Source organism: Loxodonta africana, chromosome 10, assembly GCF_030014295.1.
Source record: "Loxodonta africana isolate mLoxAfr1 chromosome 10, mLoxAfr1.hap2, whole genome shotgun sequence".
Classification (NCBI taxonomy): domain Eukaryota; kingdom Metazoa; phylum Chordata; class Mammalia; order Proboscidea; family Elephantidae; genus Loxodonta; species Loxodonta africana.
The window spans coordinates 69443905-69463623 of NC_087351.1; the positions used below are offsets into that span (position 1 = coordinate 69443905).

Below are 19719 nucleotides of genomic sequence, written 5' to 3' on the forward strand. Positions count from 1 at the left end.
GCCTACCCAAACCAAATTATAAAAATGTGGGGCACAGAAATCTTCGTTATTATTATTTTTAACACTTGCTAGGTAATTCTGACCCAGAGCCAACACTGAGAACCCTTTAGCTCTTGTCACGGTGTGCAACTGAATTCTCTCCTGGATAGGGCTATATGGTGGGGTTGGGCACCTGGGCTGATCCCAGGCCAATTTATGAAGAGAGTTAAGTTTGCTCTTACTCTCTCACCCACCTCCTCCCTCTGAAGTGTTCCTCAGAGCTCTCATCTTGCCCTGTACCCACAGTTAAACTATCAAGCTCCAAGGCAATTCTTCCTTGCTAAATAATATTCCCACAAAGCTCTCACTCTTTCCAGGGTAGTATTAATCCATTGCCATCAAGTCGATTCCTACTCGTAGTGACCCTATATGACAGAGTAGAACTGCCCCATAGGGTTTCTGAGCTGTAAATCTTTATGGAAGCAGACTGCCACATCTTTCTCCTAAGGGAGCTGCTGGTGGATTTGAACCACTGATCTTTTGGTTAGCAGCTGAGCTCTTTAACTACTGCATCACCAGGGCTCCTAGGGTAGTATTACCCTTCTCCAAAACAAGACATAATAGAAACGTGGACGCCATGTAGTGCAGCTGATGAGTTGGAGGTGGAATTGGGGAGGGAGGGAAGACTATTCCAAAGGGTAGTTCTTCTGGGTGATTCTGGCAAGTTACTTAATGTCTCTGTGTCTCAGATTCCTCATCTGTAAATGAGGATGACAGTAATACTGACCCACAAAGTCATTGTGAGGATTAACTATATAAAGCATTTGAAGAGTGTCTGGCATACAATAAGCAGTCAGTGCACATTAGCAGTTATTACTATCATTATTACTCCTTTTAAATTCCTGAACCTATAATTGGATGAGGGAGGGTTCCATATGGAACAGACACATAAACTCAGAGAAGGCATTATGATCGATTTCCTTTTGAAGTTAATATTCTCTGATAGCATTTCAAAAAATATTTTGAGTCTTGGCATCCTCATCTGCATGTGCGTCTAGCTACTCTACCCCAAGGCAATGCTTAATTTATGCCATCCATTTAGATGTATAAATTCCAAGAGCTTTTTTTTTTTTATTTTAATTCTCTTTCTTTACTGTAGAATCAGGCTTGTATATCTAAGATTCTTGGGAAATGGTGGAAATGAGGACGAGCAAATACATAGCTGGAGAGAAACAAGTGCCTTTCTAATTGACTAGTTAATCCAACACATAAATTAACTCAAACATTTAATGATAAACTCTGTGCCAGATGGCATACTGGGAAGCGACACCACGGGGAGAAGATATGGACTGTGCGGTCCTGTAGCTCACAGTCCAGTGACCTGTAGAAGGGGACTGTTGTTCAAGTAGAAGTCATAGAGCAGAGCTATGAAGACAAGCTTTGTCCCCCGCCACGCCAGCATCAGCATCAGGAGTTGCTTGTCCCATGTTGTTTGAAACCCTCCCAATCAACCGTAATATGTGAGGGGGCTGTGAATAGTAAAATCCTCAAGGATCTTACTTTCTCAAGAAGTCTAGCTGGTCGAACAACTTATTTATGCCCTTGTTGGAAATGGGTTTCTTATTTGTTGTTGTTACATGTTGTCGAGTCGATTCCAATTCACAGAGACCTATATGACAGGGTAGATACCGCCCAAAGGGTTTAGTAGGTTGTAATCGTTTATGGAACAGATTGCCAGTTTTTTTCTCTCACGGAGATGATGCATAGGTTTGAACCTCTAACCTTTCAGTTAGCAGCCTAGTGCTTAACCATTGCACCGCTAGGGCTCCTTGTTTCTTACTTGCTACAGAGAAAGTCAGAAGAGTACTTCTCAGAAAGAATCGGGAGTAGAAATGTCCAAGGACAATCTCATTACCTTTTGTCCTTAGAAGAAACATGGTTATTCTCTGGCATATCAAGCTTTTTATCTTCTTAGTGGCTGATTTGAATGTACTGAGTGCCACATTGAGGACTGTATGTGTGTGTTTCCTCTCTATTTTTTCTTTTTGAGAATTCCCTAGAGAAGACTTGAAAGGGTATTTTTGCCTTGCTTTGTTTTAAAGTTTCACTAAATTCTTAGAAGCTTCTGATGCTTAAAAATATTTTTAGATTATGCTCAGCATACAGTGTCGCCTCATTTTATACAAGAAATGCTCCGAAAAATTGCCTAACAATCTAACTTTTGGAGATGGAATAACTTTTGGACTGGGTATTTCTAAGTTTTAAAGAGCTCTAAAATCTGTATTATAACCAAAGAGGTACTTTGCCTTCATTTAATTTTGAGCTTCAGTTTACAATGATCTTCCACACTTGACATTGTCTTACCTCTTTCCTGTAGCCTCTCTGTTACGGAGGGTAATAAGCCTCTAACTTGTGCAAAATTGAGTTAAGTGAGCTTAGTGTCTAATATAGCATCACTGTGACTTTTCTTTAGAAAAAATAAAAGGCTAAGTTTTATTTGTATCAAATCTACTCTCATCTATTTGTTTCATAAGATCTAATTTGCTTTTACAAAATATGGTATGGCAGTGAGTATCCAAAGATGGACCCTGATGGACTGTGCATCTGGAATTCATGCCCTGTGTAGTCTCTTTTTCGTCGACTCTGAACTTGTCTGTGATTTGCATTAACCAATAGAATGTGGCAGAAGTGATGTGATGTCAGTCCTATGACTAGCCTTGAGGAAAACTGGCAGCTTCTGCTAGCCTCCTCTTGTAACATTTGCTTTTAGGAACCCTGAGCTGACATGAAAGAAAACTGGCTACCTTTCTGGAGAGACCACTTAAACAGACACTGTAAAGGGGCTCTGAGACTATACACACACACACAAACACACACATATATGTATATATATATAGAGAGAGGCCCAGGTCTTTCAGTGCCTGGGTTGACCCTCCAGATGACTCCAGTCCTGGCTGCCGTTTGACTTCAGCCACATGAAAGACTCTAAAAGAGACCAGCAAAAGAACCATCCAGCTGAGCCCAGCAACCCACAGAAAGGTCAGAGAAGATAAAATGGCTCTTGTTTAAGCCTCTAAATTTTGAAGAATTTATGCAGCAATAGGTAACAGAACATATGACAAACATGTAAACCATGAGAATCCAAATAATATCATTTCCTTTTACTAAAGAAAGTGAGTTGGTTTCCTCAGAATAATTCATATACCAACTTGGAGAATTTTTACAGGAAAGAAAAGCTTCGATGCGCTCAGTATGAGATTAATGAATAACATTCTTATTCCTGATCAAAAAACTCATCAAAAAGTGGGATTCTCTCTGTCCTGGTCCTCACCAGTGCTCGTGGTTTCTTCTCATTTTTGCCCGACTCATCTGAGTCAGAGCTAGAACCATCCCAGAAAAGCTGTCCCTGAGTCTCTTGTTCACGGAGCCATGTTTCAATTTTGCCAATTTTTCGGGGACAATAGTCATTCCCTGCTTGATGGCCTAATAATTCTGCATTCCATGAATTTCCTACAAAAAATTAAAAGTTCATTTAATTTTTCCCTAACAATGATTTATTTCTTTATTAAGTTTTTAGACTTTTATAAACACAGAATAAATTGGTTGCTGTTCCTCAGAATTACACATAATTCCAACTGGTGTCTCTGAAAGCATTAAAGCTTTTTTTGGTTGTTAATTATGAAGAATTTAAAATCTTCAGAAAGTCACAAGAATAGTACAATACACACCTATTTACCCCAACCCACTAACAAAATTTTGCCACAATATTGCTTTTCTCTCTCTCTCTCTCACACACACATACATACACACGCATATAAAGTACAGGGTCAGCAAAAAAGAGGAAGACCCTCAATGAGATGGATTGACACAGTGGCTGGAACAATGGGCTCAAGCATAACAATTGTAAGGGTGGTGCAGGACCAAACAGGGTTTTGTTCTGTTGTACATAGGGTTGTCAAACCAACTTGCAGCACCTAACAACATATATATATGTACGTATGTATGTATATATATATAGTATGTATGTATATAAAAAACCAAAAACCCATTGCTATCGAGTTGATTTTGACTCATAGCCACCTTATAGGACAGAGTAGAACTGCTCCATAGGGTGTCTGAGGAGTGGCTGGTGGATTCGAACTGTCAACATTTTGGTTAGCAACCGAACTCTTACCTACACTGTCGCCAGGGCTTCATGTATATATATTTGTATGTATGTATGTATGTACATACAGTCATGTGTTCCTTAACTGCTTAACATCCACAAGCCAGGGACCACAATTACCTGATTCGTCACTATGTCCCTGAGCCTACCACACAATGCTGGTCACCTGGTATATGGTCAACAAGTATATGGTGAATGAGTAAATGAATAAACAGATGAACAAATGAATGACCAGAGAATTTTGGAAGGTGTAAAGTATACATAACCAGGAGCTGGGAAAGGCTTCATTCACTGATGTCAGGAGGTGTCATTCATTTCTGCTTTGTAAATGAGCCAAGGCCTACTAGAGGCATTACTTAGACTGGGAACAGAAATTTTCCAGGACACCCAACTAGAAGCAGGAGCTTTAAAACAGGAAGAGAATGTTCCTGGAATCTAGTGTAATATTAACAGTAGCTTAATTCCCACAACACCCAGTGTTACTGTAATTCAGGTGTAAAGCTAGTGTATAAGGCAAAATTCAGATGTTCAGTTTTATCATTGAAGCCCCTTAAGTCACGCATAAAGTATTGCATGCATAGTTTTGTAGACACAGCATTTTGTAGACATAGTATGAAAATTTCTAAACTAGATGTCTTATTATTTGTTAGTTTTATCAATCCCTGTTTAACTCTCTGTGGTTGTTTTACTTAAAATAAAATAAAAACCCATACCCACTGCTGTTGAGTCAATTCTGATGTCTTATTATTTGTTAGATTTATCAATCCCTGTTTAACTCTCTGTGGTTGTTTTACTTAAAATAAAATAAAAACCCATACCCACTACTGTTGAGTCAATTCTGACTCATAGTGACCCTATAAGACAGAGTAGAACTGCTAATAGGGTTTCCAAGGCTGTAAATCTTTATAGAAGCAGACAGCCCCATCTTTTCTCTTGTGGAGCGGCTAGTAGGTTTCAACCACTGACCTTTCAGTTAGCAACCAAGTGCTTAACCACTCTGCCACCAGTGCTCCTTAAGATAAAAACACAACTGCAAAATCTTAAGTAGGTTTTGAATAAGCGGAATACAGAAAAGAGTATTCTGCTTCAATATTAATTTGGCAAGCAAGGAAAGCAACAGATATCAGTGGGAAAAAAAATAGGAGGTGGACCATGTGGTGATTTTAGGAAGTACAAGGGTCCTACAAAGCATTTAAATTTTTTAATAGTTATGTGTTTTGTGATGTGTGTTTTAGCAAAATGCATAACAACTATATCAAACCCATAATTTAACGATTATTTCACAGACAAGGCCAAATTAGAAAAAAAACAAGATCTTTTCAAGAAAAATTCTAAGTAAATAATAATATAAATGGGCACATGAGGCCAGAATTGTGAAGGTAACATTCAAAAGATGTATTTAGGATGACACTTCCTTGAGGCATCTGGTTGTTTTCCTATGACATCAATCCCATCTTTCTTTTTGTGTCTATATTCCCATACATTGATATGGCATTTTACATTTTATATGTAGTTTGACACAGATTAATTTTTACATAAACCCTATGTGGTAGATAATACATCATTCCCATTTTACAGATTTGGAAACTCTTTGGTTCAAAGATGTTAATAATTTGAATTTCACTATATTCTCTCTATAAATAGAATAAAGTTATATAGAAAAATACATAGCTAATATTTATTGTTGTTGTCAGGTGCCATTGAGTCCATTCTGACTCATAGCAACCCTATGCCCAACAGAACGAAACACTGCCCAGTCCTGCGCCATCCTCGTAATCGTTGTTATGCTTGAGCCCATTGTTGGAGCCACCGTGTCAATCCATTTTGTTGAGGGTCTTCCTCTCTTTCGCCAGTCCTCTACTTTACCAAGCATGATGTCTTTCTCCAGGGACTAGTTCCTCCTGATAACATGTCCAAAGTATGAGAGACAAAGTCTTGCCATCCTTGCCCCTAAGGAGGATTCTGGCTGTGCTTCTTCAAAAACAGACCTGTTCATTCTCCTGGCAGTTCATGGCGTGTTCAATATTCAATATCACCAACACCATAATTCAAAGGCATTAACTCTCCTTTGGTCTTCCTTAGTCAATATTTATTGAGATCCTACTATATGCCAGGCACTGTTCCAGGAACAACAAATGTCCCTGCTCTCATGGAGCTGGCGTTTAGTAAGTGTACTGCTGGGACTCAGTTGATGGACTTTCCAAGTATAGTGTCCTCTCTCCCTATTGTACATATATCTTGGCTTCAGGATAGGGTAGGAGCCACATGAAAAACCCATTGCCACTGAGTTGATTCTGGCTCCTAGCGACCCTATGGGACACAGTAGAACTACCCCATATGGTTTTCAAGGAATGCCTGGTGGATTTGAACTGCCAACCTTTTAGTTAGCAGCTATAGCTCTTAACCACTATGCCACTAGGGTTTTCAGGAGCCACATACACACTTTAAAACTCATAGAACTGTCTACAAAAAAAGGGTGATATTAGCTCTATGTAAGTTGTGTATAATTGTATAAATTACATAATTATATAGTTAATTTATTACATAAATATATGTAAAAATTGGGTGGTTTCATTTTAAAGAAGCAGCAGAAAACAAATAAGTACGAAATCTCACCCTATAAGAGATCTGAAACTCTCATCCCATCTTCCAAAAGAAGGAACAAAAATGGACAAATATAACATTAAGAGGAGACTGGTACAGCAAAACCTTAATTACCAGAACCCTACTAGCAGAACATTCTTGTATGTGTATGATCTTCGCTATACTCCATGTTTAGGAGAAAGCAAATGAACTATTTTTAGAAAGAGAAAGAAATCCAAAGATGTTATCTGGAATTATGTATAAAGGACTCATTGCTAGGGTGTATGCCAAGTGTAGTGGTGAAGTCTGTAGGCTGTGGAATCAGGGGCCCTGAGCCAGCATCCCCTGGGCAGATTCACTTCTCACTGGCTGTGACCTTGAGCAACTTACTTGACCTCTCTGGATCTAGTCTACTACTCTGTAAAATAGAGGTAGTAATAACATTCACCTCATAGAGTTGACATGAGGATTAAATAAAACATTTAAAATGCTTAGAAGCATTTTATAAATAATAGCTATATCCATTATTATCCCATTTTCCTACACCTTTACATGTACAGGGCTGTATGCTAAGCATTAAATCACAGAAATGAATCGTAACCTTTATAGGCATTGGTGATAATCTCTTCTTCCTTTCAGAAGTCACAGAGGGCAGCCTACTCTTGAAAGATAAGTTTGAGAAGTCGCAACTTCTACATTTGTAGACTTTCCTAAGGTTTTCTTGGACACAGCCCCTGGCGAGGCTATATGAGGGGGCGGGTGGGAGTATATACTTTGAAGTCAGGAAAGACCTGACCTTGAATCCTGGCTCAGCCATATCAGGCAAGTTCCCTAGCCTCTATGCCTTGGTTTTCTCATCCATGAAATGGGGCTAATAGTAACCCCAAGGAGCCTTGGTGGTATAGTGTTTAAAGCAATCAACTGCTAACCAAAAGGTTGCCACCGATGGCTCCATGGGAGAAAGATGTGGCAGTCTGCTTTGGTAGAGATTTACAGCTTTGGAAACCCTATGGGGATGCTATGAGTTGGAATCGACTTGACGGCACTGGGTTTGTTTTTGTGGAATAGTAACACCTACCTTTATAGGTTGTGTAAGCATTAAATAATGCATGTAAAGAGTAGGGCGTGGTTCCTGGCTTACAGTAAGCATTCAATGAACTTTAGCTTGAACAAAATAACCAAAACCCAAACCCAGTGCCGTCAAGTCGATTCCAACTCATAGCGACCCTAGAGAACAGAGTAGAACTGCCCCATAGAGTTTTGAAGGAGCGCCTGGCGGATTCGAACTGCCAACCCTTTGGTTAGCAGCCATAGCACTTAACCACTATGCCACCAGGGTTTCCTGAACAAAATAAAGCAGCTTTAAAAGGCATCAGGATAGCAGAAGAAAACCCCCTTCTCCATATGTCACAGACTTTCTTGGGCCCCTCCAGGACTAGGGCATTTTCCAAAGACTTCACCAAATGCTGGTTTGTCCTGCCCTCAAGTGATGACTCTAAGTGACTAATCTTAGGTGACACACTTTTCTTGGTTGTTTTTGGCAAAATTTTTAAATGTATTTTTTAAATTGTGTAAGTTGTTCATGGAGAAACCTGGAAGGCATTATGCTGAGTGAAATTAGTTGCAAAAGGGCAAATATTGTATAAGACCACTATTATAAGATCTTGAGAAATAGTTCAAAGTGAGAAGAACACACTCGTTCATGGTTATGGGAGGGGCGGCAAGAGGGGTATTTACTAAATAGATAGTAGACAGGAACTACTTTGGGTGAAGGGAAGGACAACACTCAACACAGCGGAGGTCAGCACAACTGGACTAAACCAAAGCAAAGCAGTTTTCTGAATAAACTGAATGCTTCGAAGGTCAGCTAAGCAGGGCCAGGGGTGTGGGGACCATGGTTTCAGGGGACATCTAAGTCAATTGGCAGATTAAAATCTATTAAGAAAACATCCTGCATCCCACTTTGAAGAGTGGCATCTGGGGTCTTAAATGCTATCAAGCAGCCATCCAAGATGCATCAATGAGTCTCAACCCACCTGGATCAAAGGAGAATGAAGGACACTGAGAATACAAGATAATAATGAGCCCAAGAGACAGAAAGGATTACATGAACCAGAGACTACATCATCCTGAGACCAGAAGAACTAGATGGTGCTGGGCCACAACTGATGACTGCCCTGACAGGGAACACAACAGAGAACCCCTGAGGGAGCAGGAGAACAGTGGGATGCAGACCCCAAATTCTCATAAAAAGACCAGACTTAATGGTCTGGCCCCAGTGATCATGGCCCCCAGACCTTCTGTTGGCCCGCTACAGGAATCATCCCCAAAGCCAGCTCATCAGACATGGATTGGACTGGACAATGGGTTGGAGAGGGATGCTGGCTAAGGTGTGAACTACTTGGTTCAGGTGTACACTTGAGACAATGTTGGCATCTCCTGCCTGGAGGGGAGATGCGAGGGTAGAGGGGCTTAGAAGCTGGCAAAATGGTCACGAAAAGAGAGAGTGGAAGGAGGGAGCGGGCTGTCTCATGGGGGGGGGGAGTAATTGGGAGTATGTAGCAAGTTGTATATGGGTTTTTGTGTGAGAGACTGACTTGATTTGTAAACTTTCACTTAAAGCACAATAAAAATTATTTTTTAAAAATTGTGAAAGTCGTTTATGTGATTACAAAGCATATTTCACTACAGGGCTTGGGAGCAGAAGTTAAATAGATGCCTCAAGTAGATTTCTAATTATTCAGCCTTTTCTTATTTAATTAACTTATTGATTATGCGTCTTGCTCCTCTGAGCAGGGGCCGCATCTCAGCTGGCAATTTTGCATCTCAGAATCCCAAGACCACCAGAGACATGGCTAGCATTTCTGCAGCTCTCTTGGCAGTCCATCAACTGATGTGGAGATTTGGCCCACAGCAGAGCAAGCTGTGTGTGAGGACAAGATTGTACATTAGCAACTGCAGGTTTGCCCTGGGAGAATACGGACAGGAAAAAATAGAACTCTAATTGGTGGGGCAGCATAACATAGAGATGATGGACACAGATGTCCGTTGGAAAGCACAGAGCAATCTGAGGAATTCAGTGTGGCTGGAGTGTGGGGGGCAGGAGAGAAAGCGGCAGGAAATGCAGCTGAGAAGGTAGGTAGCAGCAAGATCCTGAAAGGCTTAAGGGAGCATCTTAAGAGGTTTAGACTTTGTCCTCAGGCTGATGGAGACTCAGTGAAGGATTTTTTTTTTTTTAAAGTAGGAGAATGACATGGTCAGGTTTGTATTTATAGATTACTCTGCTATTGAAAACCCTATGGAGCAGTTTTACTCTGCACACACAGGGTCACCAAGAGTCAGAATTGACTCAAAGGCAACTAAAAACAACAGCTCTGCTATTAGTATAGAGCTTAATGAAAGTCACCTGGGGACTGTGATAAACTGCAGGTCCTGATTCTGGAGGTCTACAGTGGTGCCTAGAATTCTGCATTTCTAATAAGCTCCCGGAAACCCTGGTGGCATAGTGGTTAAGTGCTAAATCCGTCAGGTGCTCCTTGGAAACTCTATGGGGCAGTTCTCCTCTGTCCTGTAGGGTCTCTGTGAGTTGGAAGCGACTCGACGGCAATGGTTTTGGTTTTGGTTTTGGTTTTTTTAAATAAGTTCCCAGGTGATGCTGATGCTGGTGATCTGGGACCACACTGAGAAGCACTGAAGTGGAGGGTTGGTGGAAGGAGGGTAAGACCTGGGAGGAGGAGCCTGGTCAAGAGGCTTTAGCAATAGCCCTGGTGTGGCATGATGATGACCTACTCTAAGGCAGTAGCATTGGAGATGGCAGAGAGGGCAGATTTCAGCACTAGGTGGCATGGACAGGAGGGGGAGAAGAAGGGCTAAGGGCTGCAGGTCTCTGGTTGGTGCACAGAGACCTCACCCACCGAGACGGTGTATGTAGCAGGAGGAGCAAGTGCAGGGTGAGGAACGATGCTAGACTGACTTTGAGACATTCTGAGTGTGCCTAAGAGGGCTGACTTGCAGGGGAGAGGGCGGGCTGGGAAAGAGGAGTGTCTGTGTATGGCACAAAACTGGCCAATGATACCAATTTGCCATGTGACTCCAAGAAGTGTAATATATCTCCATGTGGTTCATTCTATCTAATGACAAGATGAGGCTATTTGCCTTTTCTTCTCCCAGAATGCAATGGTTCAAGAATTGCAATAATGTGTGTAAAGCATATTAAACCCATTAAAAGAAAGAGACATCTTAGAATTGAAGCTTCTGTCTTTTCCTCCAGGCCATCCAAAATTACATGATAACATGCACTCTAAGTTCCACAAAGTAAAATATCAGCAGGAACCCAAGGCTGTTTATTGCCCTTTTTTCCCCACTGGGAGTTTATTTGGTAAAGTTTTAAAAACACTCGAAATATTTTCTTTTACTTAAAAAAAAAAAAATTTCACATGACTCACCTGGACTTCTGTTCTCTGTTTCATCAGGTAACCAGGTCAGAAGATCATGGTCCTCATCCCTTGGGCTTTGAAGAATTTTCTTGGCTTTATGCTCCCTTAGTTTTTGCTTATTTATTCTTGCCTCCCTGTGAAGATTTTTCTTCAATTCCATTTGAGCCTGAAAATGATCAGTTATAAATGATTAATGTTCTCCCTAAACTACTTTCACCAGAATGAATCTATGGGAGCCACTTTGTAAGTTGTATGCCCATCTGTACATAGCTACAGTCCCTAAGCAGAACACAGTTTTCCATTTCCTACTAGAAGGCACGGAAACTCTTTTTACTCATGGGCTTGTTAGGAGAATATACCCACAGCTTCAAAAGGTCTGGCTTAAGATGAGGGCTCTTGTACATCAACGGACTTGATCAACAAAGTTAAAAGACAACCTACAGATAGGGAGAGAATTTTCGGGAACCATATATTAGATAAAGGTCTAATATCCAGTATATACATAAAACTTTCATAACTTAACAACAAAATGACAAACAGCCCAATCAAAAAATGGACAAAGGAATTGAACAGACAGTTCACCAAAGAGGATATTCAAATGGCCAAAAGGCACATGAAAAGATACTCAACATCATTAGCCATCAGGTGGGTGCAAATCAAAACCACAATGAGATACCACCGTACCCCATTAGAATGGCAATGATTAAAAAAAAAAAACAAAACTGGAACCCTCATCCATTGCTGGTGAAAATATAAAATGGTACAGCCACTGTGGAAAACAGTTTGGCAGTTCCTCAAAATGTTGAACATAGAACTACCATACGATCCAGCTATTCGACTCTTAAGTGTGTACCCAAGAGACTTGAAAGCAGTGACACAAACAGACATATGTACACCAGTGTTCATTGGAGCACTATTCACAATGGCCCCCAGCCCCCCAGTGCCGTCGAGTCGATTCCGACTCATAGTGACCCTATAGGCCAGAGTAGAACTGCCCCGTAGTTTCCAAAGAGCGCCTGGTGGATTCGAACTGCCAACCCTTTGGTTAACAGCCATAGCACTTAACCACTATGCCACCAGGGTTTCCTCACAATGGCCAAAAGGTAGAAACAACTGAAATGTCCATCAACAAATGGATGCACACACACACACAATGGAATATTATGCAGCTGTAAAGAGAACTGAAGCTCTGATGCATACCACAACATGGAAGAGCCTTGTAAACATGTTGAAAGAAATACATAAATTGCGAAAATACTACATGATTTCACTTACATGAAATAAGCAAATATAGAAACCAAAGATTAATAATGGTTACTGAAGTGGGAGGGAGGGAGTAAGGGGGGGGAGTTTGGGGGACATTGAGTTTATGTTAAAGGCGGTGGAATATTTTGGAAAAGAGTAGTGATACCTGTGGTACTATGTGACAAATGTAGTCAATGTCGTTGAATTGTAAATGTGGAAGTTGTGCTGGTGAATGTTAAAAAGTGAAAAAAAACCCATTTCTCTCTAGGTTAGTGGATATGTTTGAAATTGCATGGGACAGCTTATTCACTAGAGTGAGGAATTTGAAATACAGTAGTTACAGGAGATATTACTGGTAAAGTGGTTTGTTTCAAGAGGTCTTTCTGGTAAGATAATTCTATGACATTAAATATAGAGAGGTGCCTAGTTATCAAAATACAGGCCAACTCACCTCCCTGCTTTAAACTAAAGCAAGAAAAATGATCTAAACCCAAAATATCATAGAAACAACGTCTTAGAAGGGGAAAACCAGTTAATGGGTCTAGCATCATATTTAGTGCTTCTATTCTATCTCCTAATTCATTATGTAGTGCCTGGGGTCTTAAAAGCTTGTAAGCAGCCATCCAGGGTACAACGATTGGTCTCTATTTCCCTAGAGCAACAGAGGAAGAAGTGGAGTCAGGAATAGGAGGAGGAAATGAAACATGTAGATAACTGTTTCCATGAATAACTGCCCCCTTTACCATGAGACCAGAAGAACTACCATTACTGAACATTTTGATCGAAGATTCTATAGAAGAATCCTGATGAAAAGGGGGAAAATGTAGAGCAGAATTTTAAATTTCATGGACTCCAGACTTTCTGGAGCTATGGAGGCTGGATGAACCCCTAAAACTATTGTCCTGAGATAAATCTTTAACCCTTAAACCAAAATATCCCCAGAAATCTTCTTAAAACTAAGCAATAGTTTAGCTTAACTAATAAGGAATGCCCACCTTAAGTACTGTCCTCTTTTAATATCTATCTGTACAGGATCAAATTGATAGTAGCAACTGGAAAGATTAAAAAGGACACTTACGGAGCAGTGAGTCTATGTTAATGGGGGAGGAACAACTCAGAAAAGGAGAATGGTTTCACAACTTGAAGAATTTAATCAATGTCAGTGAATTGTACCTATAGAAATTATTGAATCAGTGTATGTTCTGCCGTGTATATTCTCAACAACAATAAAATAAATTTATACATATAAAAGGGAGGCTTGAGACACAGATACACCATTAAGAGGACTGAACACAGAGAAAAGACTCGAAAGGGTTGCTGGCAGTCTTTGGCTCTAATGACTAACTGTGCTCCTTGGACACTCTAGGGGGCAGTTCTACTCTGCCCTATAGGGTCGCTATGAGTCGGAATCGACTGGACGGCACTGGGTTTGGGTTTTTTTTTTTTTTTTAATGACTAACTTTAAATGGCTAAGTAAAGGCTGGTGGTGTATGTTTGCCTATATCCACGTTCCAGGCCAGGGATTATGTGCAGTAAAAGTGGTAAATGTGACACATTTTATCACTCTTGTATTTTTTTTTATATTTACCTCTTGTCTTTTACGGTTCATTTCCAGCATTTGCATCTTATGTAAATATTGTCTTTTCCCAGAAATACATGTTGGTGTTTGCATCTTCTTTTCCAGTTCCTGAAAGATGACACACTGGTTAATATGGGATAATTTGCAATCCATGACTTTAAATCCTTTTTGGATCAGAGTGTAACATCAATCAACCAATTAATCAACCATAATCCGTAGAGATCTCTTGTAATGTCAGAGGTGGACCACTGCGGTTCCCTGACAAGCCCTGTGTGTAGCCATCACTGAATTAAATGGTACTCTGCTCTGTGTATGATATAGTTTTTTAAGGTTCTAGTAGAGCTTTGCAAATCTTGAATGGAAATACCTTTCCACATCTCATTTTGACAAGATATTATTTCTCCTGTCAACAGATGTTTATTGCTATCTCCCAGAAATGTGTTCTGGTTGATGAGACTGTCTCTCCCTGCCTCTTCCACCATTGATTAATTGTCTGCTATGAAATGTGAGTGGGGCCATTGCATGAATAAATGGAGCCTGTTTCTATAGAGTGCACCCCAATATGCCAGTATAAGCCCTGGAGAATGACTTTGGGAAGAATTTGAAGTTGATTAGTTGTGACTATGGTGATCTGTCTGTTGTGTGTTATTATCTCCAGTGGGACAGTATGACAGTTACTGAGGGCAACTAGGGCCAATACACCTTCATTTCTCACTTGCTGTTGCCAGGAAAGGGCAGAGATATATCCTGGAATAACTTTCACTTCATCTTTATGGTTAGTGACTGTGTTGGTTGATGTGAACCTCAGGATGGGAGCCTGTTGTCACACTACAAAGGTGCCCTTGAGGGCCTCACAACACTTGGACATCTTTTACCAGGTTAGCTCCACAGCAGCATCCAGCGGGATCCAAAATGATTAGGAGTGGGAATGTTGGAAATCTCCTCCACAGTGGTCCTTTCTGTGGGAGGGGACTTTTACTTAGCAAAGCCTGAGAAGTTGATAAAAGGAAAAGATCTACAGAAGACCCTTCCCAGAATTACTTTTTGGTGAGGTTGTGGCAAATAAGTTAGGAACTATTTCTTGGTATGATTTCCCCTGAGAAAACAGCATGAAAAGAAACATTTTAACTGAGGGGAGGAATGAAAGTATTTAAGGGAAGGGCTATGCTGGATTTTTCACAAATTTCAAAGCTTCTAGAATCGCCAATTTCCAAGCAAAATTCCTTTCCCTCATCTACATCTCCCAGTTTTCACCATGAAGCAGAGAAGGGCCCAGAACTCATCTGAGAGGGAGAGCAATTGCCAGTTGGAGGCAGGCCCAGGAGAGCATGGATACCTTTGAAAAGTTCTAACTCTGAATGACTTCACAGTTTGATTTGTGTTTGAAGTCCACTGTGCAGGGAGTACATTGGAAGAATAGCCTGCCCCCTCTCCCCCCGGCCCTGCCTCCCATGCAGCCCTCCCCCCAGCCCTGCCTCCCATGCAGCCCTCCCCCCAGGCCCCCCGCCGCCCTCCCCAGTTATTGCCTCAGTTCACCTTTGCTTTGTGTGTTGTCCTAGCTTCTTGCTGGCTCAGGAGCCTTTCAGAAGTAATTACTTGTGGCAGGTCAATGGGTTCAAGCTTCTAGAAGTCCAACATTTAGAACATTCAGCATTCCTCATGCCATGAGATGATGAAACATAAAAGCCAGACAGAAAACTATCTTAACACTTTGCAAAAGCAGCACTTCTTCTGGAGAGTGTACAGGGAAGGCGATTCCAACAGTATCGCAGTCATATCAATGCAAAAGGCTTTCCAGCCTATCTAGGTTCCTTATTGTTATATTACACTGTTGCTAGTGACTTCTTGATCTAAATATTGGCTAGAGAGTAAAAAGATAAGAAGCCTTTTCTATCTGTACTAAGGGATCATGTCCAAAGTTATCAAACAACCAGGGTTTTAGAATATTAGAGATGAATGAGGCCCCAGGAAATTATTTTATTCATCCCTTAACCACCCAGCTGAACTATTCCAGTCCTTAGAGAAGTGACCAATTTTTAAGATCTCCAGAGAAGCTTCTTCAGCCTCCTCAGTAGTAATCACTGGTGTTTATGAGGCACATGTAACTGAAATTGTAGAGATGTCTTTCTCTAGAGGGAACTTGGCCTTACAGGGAAATGATGTTGGTGATTCGAGGGTCCCTAAGACTGGGCAGTCACTGATGAATCAGTGGGTCTGCCTCTGACCTTCTTGCCTCAGACAACTTAATTCTCAGGAGTCTATAGCCCTGGGAAGCTACTGGGGAGACTAAGAGGTGAAGCCTGGTCTCTTCACATCCACGAGTGTTATGGATTAAATTGCATCCCCCAAAATATGTATTGGAATCCTAACCCCTATACCCGTGGATGTAATCCTGTTTGAAAATAGGGTTTCTTCATTACATTACTTAGATCATACCTGAGTAGGGTGGGTTGTAAATCTAATCACTTCTCAGTTATAAAAAGAGCAGATTAGACACAGAGGCATGCATATACAGGGGAAGACAGACGTCACGTGAGGATCATCTACAAGCCAAGGAATCACAGAACACTTGGAACTACTTACAAGCAAGGAATTGACACAACCGAGGCCCTAATTGTAACTTTTTAGCTTCCAGAATTGTGAGGAAATAAAGTTCTGTTCTTGAAAGCAGCCCACTTGCAATATTTGTGTAACAGAAGCACTAGGTAACTAAGACAACATGCAAGTGAGGGATTCCAAGGGTCACAGAGTTTATTTGTTCACTTGGTAAATATTTACCGAATGACTGCTATATGCCCAGCATGAATATGCAATGGTTAGCAAAAACAGACATAATCCTTCAAAGAGTTTACAATTTATGGAGGAACAGATACATTTTATCTTGTGTGATTATTTGATTAATAATTATAAACTGTGATCCGTGCTTTGAAGGAAAAGTCCACAGGGAATATCTAACTGGAGGACCCACCTTGGAGAGGGGGAGAGGGAGAGGTAAGGAGACAGTCAGGGAAAGTTTCATGAGAAGTAACTTTTCAGCAGAAGTTGGAAGGTTGGGAAGCAGTTTTTAGGGGACTAAGGTGTTCTAGGCTGAGGGGACAGCATGTGTAATAGCCCTGAAGTGAGAGGGAACATGACCTGTTGAAGGCACTGAAACAAGGCCAGTTGGCTGGAGTTCAGGGTGAGGGTAAGGATGGCTCAAAATGAGGCTGGGGAGGCAGGCAAAGGCCAGATCATGGAGGGCCTGATAGGCCATTGGAAAGATGGTAGGCTTCTTCTTGAGAGCAATGGGAAGCCATTGGGATGTGTTAAGTAAAGTAGTACCACAGTTACATCTTCTTTTTAAAAAATGATCAATCTGGCTGCAGTGTGGAAATTAGATTAGAGAAAAGCAAGAGTGAATGTGAGGAGAGCAGTCAGGAGAAAAAAAATGATGAACCTGAGGTTGATAGAAGGAAATTGATGGGCTGTACAAATATTTAAAACTGACCAAACGAGATTCATTATGTGGGGTGAGGGAGAGTGAAGTGTCCAGATGATACCTAGATACAAGGAACAGATGGTGTTATCATTCACTGAGATGTGGAATACTAGAGGAGGATCAGGCTTAGGACAATATAGAAGAAACATCACAAATTCAGTTTTGAGCAGGTTGAGTTTGAGAAGCCTTTGAGACATACCAGTATAGATGTTGAGCAGGTGATTAGATATATAAGCATAGAGCTCAGAGGAGATGTCCATGCTGGAGATGTCTGTTTGGGATCATCCCTGGGTAGAATATAACTGAAACCATGGTCATGGCCAAGGCTGTGTCAGGAGAAGAGTCAAGAGTGAGAAGGGCAGAGCCAAGGACTGCAGACTTGAGGTGCTTCACATTGAGAGGTGAGGTGGAGGGGGATGAGCTGGCCAAAGAGACTGAGAAGCAATAGCTCAAGAAGTAGGAGGAAAACCAGGAGGATGCTATGCTGCAGCAGACAGTGTGAGTATCACCCCCATCTTAGTCCAATACTAAAGTCAATTGCTAACTTATTTTAAAGTTATTTTTCACTTTGGTTGGTCTGATTTTCTGTGATTTCAAAGAGTAGATCTAGAAGGCAGCTTGGCTTTCAAAATGTCCAGGGCGAAAGGAGAGAAAGAGAGCACAGAAAATGGATGCTGAGTATCTACCACTAGTACTGGTGGCATGACCCATGTCTCCCACCACTTTCCTGTAACCATTTCCTGGTCCCTCCCAGCCAGCAGTCATTTCTCCTGGATCAGCCCAAAGTTGACCTGGCAAGGAAGAAAACAGCAAAGGATATGAAGACAAGGGGAGAGACCAAGGGGGAGGAACAAATCTTTATATTAGATGTGTGCCAGGCAATTTGCATTTGTGGTAAGAGGTGTTTCTCTGTCCCATTGTCACCTCTGGTGAGGAAGTCGGTCTTTTAATGTAATGTGATAGCATAGCAAAAAATTGAGGTTTCTTTGCTCTTCTGGCTCCCCATGCTGCAGAATGTGAAGAAGCAGGACAAAGGAAACCTGCTAGTGCAGGAGGCAGCTGCTGATCAAATCAGAGCCCTGAGGGGAAAGGGATAGAAAAAGAAGGTTGAAGGGAGACCAAAGGAGAGGAGACCTCCAGGCATTGATGTAAGAAAGAATCAGTAGTGACTGAGGGGGGATTTCTAGGGGCCTGGAACAGAGGGCAAAGAAGAATTTGTGCCATTCTCTGGACCTGAAAGGTGTTCGGGATTTGTTTTTTCTTGATGATTAGGCCTATATGCCTTTGTACCCACTGGTTACCATCATGCCCTGGGTTACAAATATGTCGTCTCAGTAGTTCCTCTAGATAATTATGATATTCCCCATTTCAGAGAAGTTAATGACTTGTCCAAGATGGAAGAACTAAAAAGGAGCACTTCCAGGGTATAAGTTCAGGTCTATCCAGTTCCAAATTCCATGCTCTTTTCTCCACTACTTGTTACCAAATATGGTTTATCATCAGTAACTCCTGGAATTAAAAAAAAGAAAAAATCCCCAGGCCATTCATTAGAGATTGAGATTCAACAAATTTGGGGTATGTCTTGGGAATATATGTTCCAAAACTCTCTGGAGATTCTGACGATTTCCTAGGTTGGGTTCCACTGGCCTCCATCATAACTGAAGAGAATAAAAGAGCTACATTAAAATAGACCTTGGGGGATTTGTTGTTGGAGCATTATTGCAAAACGGCATCTGAAGAAGCCAAGGTTTTTCAGCTATTTAAAATCATCAATCCATATGCTCTTAGGGACAGGTTTTTGCTTTGATGGTATAATTAATCAAAGACCTCTGTCTTCTATTTTCAGTCTCATTCTATTTAAATAGACAGTTCTGATAAGGGTTAAATGGTAGGTAGCTTCAAACATTTTCTCTAGGCAATTACTTTCTTCTTTCCTGGCCTTTGAAAAGAATCTAAAAATCACATTTTTCTTCCACAAAGGACACTAGATGGCAGCAACTAACATTGTAAATAGGATCCCTCTTTTTTTTTTTATCAAATTATTTGGCTTGGCCTGAGAAGCACTGCAGGAAAAAAACTTTGGGAAAATTGGCTTCTCTAAACAAACGAGTCAAATGAAATTGCCTCAGAATTCGGAGTTCACATCAGTGTCCTTGTTCCCTGCCTGGGAAGTAAGGTGTCTCTTTTCATCATCTTCAGAGAGAACACAAAGGAAGCAATTACTTGAGAATTGGCAGAATGACACATTTTTCAT

The 19719-nt window shown here is 41.0% G+C and overlaps 1 protein-coding gene across 1 annotated transcript in view; it reads right to left on the reverse strand.

The window, feature by feature from the left end:
• Positions 1–3042: 3042 nt before the first annotated feature.
• The window catches only part of CCDC198 (coiled-coil domain containing 198), a 36737-nt gene continuing 20060 nt past the window's right edge, over positions 3043–19719 (reverse strand). The window contains exons 3-6 of the mRNA XM_064292535.1: positions 15524–15610; positions 13997–14095; positions 11173–11329; positions 3043–3489 (exon numbers count right to left, since the gene is read on the reverse strand). Coding sequence (XP_064148605.1) covers positions 3254–3489; positions 11173–11329; positions 13997–14095; positions 15524–15610 — 579 coding nt within the window. The 3' untranslated portion in view covers positions 3043–3253. The remainder of the gene's footprint in view (positions 3490–11172; positions 11330–13996; positions 14096–15523; positions 15611–19719) is intronic.